The 6,793-nt window shown below is 41.8% G+C and overlaps 1 protein-coding gene across 5 annotated transcripts in view; it reads left to right on the top strand.

Moving 5' to 3' along the window:
- LOC122553908 (short transient receptor potential channel 6-like) overlaps window positions 1-6,793 on the top strand; it is a 120,773-nt gene that overhangs the window by 98,105 nt on the left and 15,875 nt on the right. For all 5 annotated transcript variants that reach the window (XM_043698414.1, XM_043698413.1, XM_043698416.1 and 2 more), the window contains one exon: window positions 2,085-2,168. In XM_043698414.1, the coding sequence (XP_043554349.1) occupies window positions 2,085-2,168 (84 nt within the window). The remainder of the gene's footprint in view (window positions 1-2,084; window positions 2,169-6,793) is intronic.

The raw sequence follows: 6,793 nt of genomic DNA, 5'->3' as shown, positions 1-6,793 counted from the left end.
GTTCCGAGGGTGAGAGGTTGGAGTGGGTGAGTGGGGTGGGGGAGTTCAGGTAGCGGGTAATGTCGCGGCGGCAGTTGGCTATGAAGAGGTCGAGGGCAGGTAGGAGGCCAGCACGGGGTGTCCAGGTGGATGGGGTGTGTTGGAGGCGGGAGAAGGGGTCGTCAGAGGGTGGGCGAGAGTGATACCCATCAAATTTGAGTGATACCCATCAAAAGCAATCTGACCACAATAGCCTGTTGTCCTGCAAGATGACTGTTCTGTGCTCTGTTTCTGCACCAAGCTTGCAAAATGAGAAAGCAGCGGACTTGGCTTTCTCCTCCCCAGCCTACCAGTCACAGGTATGTCTATCTGTGATTGTAGGTAGGAGTGACAAACATAAAGACCTTGAAAAGATCAAAAGCTTGCATTTCACTCACTCTGGAAATGATTAGGATGCAGCAGTTCTTGTGAAATAGAGTCAAAAGGTGCTTTGATGAGATCTGCTTATTTCCAGTTTCTATGGGATATTCTGTCTGGCAGGAATGGCAGAGGCATATCAAATTCAAAGGCCAATGATGATCACCACCAGACTCTGCCATGTGGAGGAACCACCACACAAATTGATGGCACCCTCCTGGTGGGTTCCCAGGGTGTGGACGATGGGCCTTGCTTAAATATTGTTACATGACCCATTAAGGGACCCCTCTTTACTACTGGAGGGTTCACTCCTCCCATCACCAGGCCTACCTGCTTGACTGCACAGCGTTAACTTCTTTAAAAAATGAAGCTGACTTTTGAAGTTGCCTTGTCTTCTCGCAGCCTCAGTAGTGGATACCTATATCATTGGTGCTGTTCAGGCCGTAGGCTGTCTGATTGGAGAGATGGGCTCCCATTCCCAATTGTTTGTGACCCAGCTGCTGCTGGTAACCCTGCTGCCCACTCAGTAGTGGCCTCATGACCTATTGCCACTCAACAGTATGATGATCCTGCAAAAGTTGGGAGATTTCCAGCAAAGCCTTGTCCCCATAATGAGGACAATCATCAGCATGTAATGGGGCATTAGCACAGCCCATGGCATATATTGTAAACCGAGTGCCCTGAGGCACTACACTCCATCAGCAGCAGTAGAACCCAACATGATGACAATCTGATATCACTTGAACTGACAAATCCCTGAGCCATCCATCTCCATTAATCCAGAAGATTATCCTTAGATTCAATGGAGAGTGTAAAAAGACATTTGGAGATTATGATTAACTCACACTTCAATGTCCAGCTCACTGACACTTGACTTCTGCTAAAACCACTTGGTGATGCAAGAATAATGTGTTGGCAGAGAGATCGGTGTAATTGCCCTCAAGTTCAAGATGGAGAATGAATGAGTGCTAGCGAACTTGAAGCTCACAAGGATACAGAGAACATCTCTTACTTTCCACTAGGAAAGACTAGAGGAGTCACAACACCATCATTCACTAATCCCTTTCTCATTCACACAGCTTCATAGCACTGACCTATAAGCATTCTTTTGAAATCACAATATCAGAATCCCTATCTAACATCAGTGAAGGAGTACCACATTCACAATGACTGTTACAGTTCAAGGTGAATGACCTACACCAACATTTGCAGATGATTGGATGCAGATTGCCTCATCAATATCATCCACATACCTGGAAAACAATTAAAAATGGAAAAGAAAGGCTGCCTTAGAAAAGTGAAAAATCATACAACACCAGGTTATAGTCCAACAGGTTTAATTGGAAGCACACTAGCTTTCGGAGCGTCACTGCTTCAGGTGGTTGAAGATTTAGAAAAGTGAGTTCTTCAATCAATGTATGAACTTAACCTCATGTCTGGTCAAGATTCAATAAACCGTAGTTTAGTTCTTGAAATAGCATGCATTAATCCATGTTTTGGAGACAGAATAAGTGACAATATCTCTACATCTCTACTCATGACAGTTTATTTTAGGAAAGGAAAGGATGGTGGTCTTTATCTGGTTTGAGTTACCACGTGATGGATATTTCAGGACCATCAGTCTAGCAAGTTGAAATAGTGAAAATATATTTTGCCATTTTCAAGCAGTTATTATTTTCTACCTCCAGCTCAGATACAGCAAACATTCGAGTATTCAAAGTATAGAAGATCACAGTTTACAAAGCATCAGGAATCCACAAACAAGATACCAGGTAGGTTTATTCTGGGCAGTGATGGTGCAGTTGAGAGTGCGGCAATCCTTACAATTACCAACAGATGTCTTTAAATCCATAAGTTCCAGGTGCATGAAATCCTGAGGATGGGAGTTATTTACATCTTTGGTAAATGGTGTCATTTACAGAAAAAAATAATTTACAAATCTATGATAATTCTCCAAACACTGGATCCATATGGTGTCATCTTTAATTGGCAGTATCAAAGTTTTATAGTCATTAAAGCTATTTTGCATTTTAAATAGTAATGCACCTTTCTCTTTCCGTTTGAATCATAGCATGTTTTTATCAAAGTCTTTATTTATCAAGGTAATTTATTTGCAAACCTGCTGCAAGAGGAACTGCCTCAGACAATCTAAAAGAAAGATAGAAAGAATTTGCATTCAAATGGCACCTTATGAAACATCAGAATACCTCAAAGTGTGCTTTACAGACAATTAGTTTATTTTAAAGTTTAATGTTTATTGTAATCATAGAATAAAAGTATAATATCACTTTGTGCCTATTCCGGCTGCTGTTTTCCAGGAGTTTTCCATCAGTTCTATGCCCCTGTTATTGTCCCATTGTTTTGTAAATCCTTCCTCTTCAGGTGTTTATGAGGATGTTGGGGAAGCTGTCATGTATTTACAGTGTAGTTTGTGAAGCAGGAGAAGCAGATCGTTTCTCTCAGCCAACAGACTATACTGTCCCCTTCTGACCCCTCCAGCTGACCACCTCTGATCTCCCTTCCAATAACTCTTCATCATCTCTGTAAACCCCATCCACACTCCATTTCTCTTCAATCTCACTTGTCATTAATCTCTGAATGTATTCTACCGACTATTTGATCTTTTCCCATTCTCCCACCTCCAACATTTTCCCCTTACTTCCCCAAACCACTGGGTGTATTATTTCACATATTGTTCACCAACAGAAAGCTTTTTTGTTTAAATCAAATCTCTTCCTTCCTGGTTTCATCGCCCCACGTTGGAAGATTTGAGAGCCATCTTTCAGTAAACGGTACAATCACAAAAGCCACAATATTTAGTGCATGGATATTTTAGACAGTGGCATTTAATCTTAATCTTGCGCTTTGAAGGATGGACATTTCTTGCTTCTTGGGGAGTGTAACCCAAGGGTTGTTTTTCCCACAATCCTCTGGAGCACAGGTTTTAGTAAACAGTACTGCCACCAGAGTGGCCTTGAGTTATCTGCAGCTGCTGGATCAGCTAGTAGTGCAGTGTGACATGTACTCAGCTCAAATAAAACTTTCTATAAGCATTGGGTAAGTCACAACTTTCAAAACCAAGCACGATTTTTTTTAGTGTGGCCAGCACTGTTAAATCTGTTCCGCAAATTCAATGTAATGAGCTTCAGAACACCCCACGTTCTGGACATTACACAATTGATTCCATTTGAAGACATTCTGTAACAAGAAGGCTGACTAACCTTTTTTACAAAGTGAGCATGCTGGGTTAACATGATCTGAGGCATAATTGTATAATGAGGTGGAAGTGGCTTTACTCCAAAGTGTGAATTGAAAAATAAATGAGAGACGCTGTAGATCCTTTTCAAAGTAATGATTGTGAGACCATCTTCAAACTTTTGTGGAAGTATAATGGATTTAGCTTCAACGCCTTTTTAAACTGATCATTTAATGTCAGATAAATTGCATTTTTAAACAAGCGTTACTTTCCCCTTTTGTTAATTTTGAAGTTGAATCTTGTCCAATAAGTTGTCACCTTTTATTACTGATATATAAGGCGACCTTAAGAAAATGCAACAAAATGACTTACTTCATTGGGTTTTAAAATGTCTATTGGTTATTGGTGTGAACTTGTTTCAAATGCAGAAAGATCAATTAAATGAGCTGGCCAGTTAATTTAACACTATTTTGCAGATGTCCTTTTGAAAGCAGCTTTGCAAAACCCATCATAGCTCCCAATACAGGAACAATGGTTCTCTTAAATTGTATAGTGGTTTTTAATGTTTGAACTCTCAGTTCCTTTTTATTTTCTACTTAAAACTAAGAAGGTGTCACTGTGCTATAATTACTGCAATGATTAATTTGTAACTTTGTTCTTTCTTTCTATCTTGTTTTTAATATTCTGTACCTAGGAACCTGTACCTAAGATGGCACATTATGTAGTGCCATTAGACACTTTTCACTGTCCTCCTGTACTTGAGGACAAGGTGACAATAAAATCAAAATTAAACAAATGTTTACATTGGTTTTTCACATGTTCAGCTATTTTCCCAGCAAAACCGATGGCTGGCTTTTCTGAATTGCCTGTCTCTGGCACTGGATCTGAACCTATCCAAATTTCAGAGTGCCCACATTGGGAAGGTCAGATTAATTGATCATACATTGCAGATCCATATGTAGCTCTGCACAGTGCCATAAAGAGGGCAGAATTTAGCTGCGATTCTAGGCTTGAGGTACTTTGGAAACTTCTGTGCCTCAGAATTGATTTTAGCAAAGTCAAAGCCTAAATGATGAGGGGCGCATGGGATCATCCCTTCCCCAGGCATTTAAATTTGTGGCCTATGCCTGCTACAACTGTGCTTGGAGGGATATACTCTTACATTGTACATTTGTGGCCTGACATAATCATGTGACCGCAACTTGAACTTGCTTTCCCTTTGACCATTAAAACATTACTGGAAATCCAATGTTTGAATTGTGAAGTTGAAGTTGTGTGGATTTTTGGAACTGTAAGAGAGCCAGCTACTGTGGGAAACAGCAAAGGAGAATTAAACCAGTAACATATAATATTGATCTACAGGGGCTGTGAATTTTCCTGTCCCTGCATAACCAAAATTGGAATTTCTTCCAGCCTGAGGCCAAACTGAAGAGGCACCAAGATGAAATAAGAAGTCTAAACAAATAAGAGTATAACTCTGTTATCAGTGCTGGGAAAAGAGAGATACTAACTGTATTGCATACTAGATCTCAGTGAGGAGCTGAAAAGCCAGACTGGAGAAATTTTGAAGGCCTTGACATAGGATCATGGAGTCCCTACAGTGTGGAAGCAGCCATTCAGCCCATCCAGTTCACACCAACCCACCAAAGAGAATTCCACTAAGACCTGCCCTCCTACCCAAGCCTGCACATTCCTGGATGATATGGACAATTTAGCATGGCCAATCCACTTAACCTGAGCATCTTTGGACATGCAGAATCCTTAATTAATGTTGCTTAAAAAAAGTAGCTGTCTAGTGTCAGAGCTTGGAGGACAGGAGAACCATTGATCAGAAAGCGATGGCATTGGTGCATCGTGCTAATACCTGTAATACCAGAAAGCAATTGCATTGATACATTGCACTAATACCTGTAATACCAGTAATACTAGAAACAGGTATTACAGGTACAAGAGTGAGGAACTTAGAGCATGGATTAATATTTGGGGCTATGATGTTGTGGCCATAACGGAGACGTGGGTTTCACAGGGGCAAGAATGGTTGCTTGATGTTCCAGGGTTTAGAATGTTTAAAAAGAACAGGGAGGGTGGAAAAAGAGGAGGGTGTGTAGCATTGCTAATCAGAGAGTGTATCACAGCTACAGAAAATCGACTGGAACCTCCTAAGTTTGGATGGAGCCATTTTGTCAGGTGTATTCAGGAGGGTTTCCTTACTCAGTATCTAGACAGGCCGATGAGGGGAGAGGCCATTTTGGATTTGGTGCTCGGCAACGAGCCAGGTCAGGTGTCAGATCTCGTGGTGGGAGAGCACTTTGGTGAAAGTGATCATAACTTCCTCACATTTACCATAGCCTTGGAGAGTGAAAGGAGCAGTTACCGAGGGAAGATATTTAATTGGAGAATAGGAAATTATGACACTATCAGACAGGAGTTGGGAAGTACAGACTGGGAGCAATTGTTCCACAGACAGGGCACAGCAGACATGTGGAGACTGTTTAAAGAGCAGTTGTTGCGAGTGATGCACAAATTTGTTCCTGTGAGACAGGTAAGAGGGGGTAAGATTAGGGAATCTTTGATGATGAGAACAGAGGAGCTTCTCATCAAAAGGAAGAAGGCAGCTTACGTAAGGTGGAGGAAGCAAGGATCTAGCATAGTTTTAGAGGATTATAGGCTTACTAGAAAGGAGCTCAGAAATGGACTGAGGAGAGCCAGGAGGGGGCACGATAAAGGCTTGGCAAGAAGGATTAGGGAGAACCCAAAGGCATTTTACTCATATGTGAGAAATAAGAGAATGATCAGGGAGAAGGTAGGGCCGGTCAGGGATGGTGGAGGGAACTTGTGCGTGGAGTCTGAGCAGATAGGGGAAGCCTTAAATGAGCTTTTTGCTTCAGTTTTCACGAAGGAAAGGGAACTTGTTGTAAATGAGAACTTTGAGGAGCTGGGATACAGTCTTGACCAGATCAAGATTGATGAAGTTGATATGCTGGAAATTTTGGAAAATAATAAGATTTGGGCGGCACGGTGCACAGTGGTTAGCACTGCTGCCTCACAGCGACTGAGACCCGGGTTCAATTCCCGCCTCAGGCGACTGACTGTGTGGAGTTTGCACGTTCTCCCCGTGTCTGCGTGGGTTTCCTCCGGGTGCTCCGGTTTCCTCCCACAGTCCAAAAGATAGAACATATAGAAGAATACAGCGCAGTACAG

This window comes from Chiloscyllium plagiosum, chromosome 10 (genome assembly GCF_004010195.1).
Source record: "Chiloscyllium plagiosum isolate BGI_BamShark_2017 chromosome 10, ASM401019v2, whole genome shotgun sequence".
In the NCBI taxonomy this organism is placed as follows: Eukaryota; Metazoa; Chordata; class Chondrichthyes; order Orectolobiformes; family Hemiscylliidae; genus Chiloscyllium; species Chiloscyllium plagiosum.
This window is presented reverse-complemented; position numbering and strand designations above follow the sequence as displayed.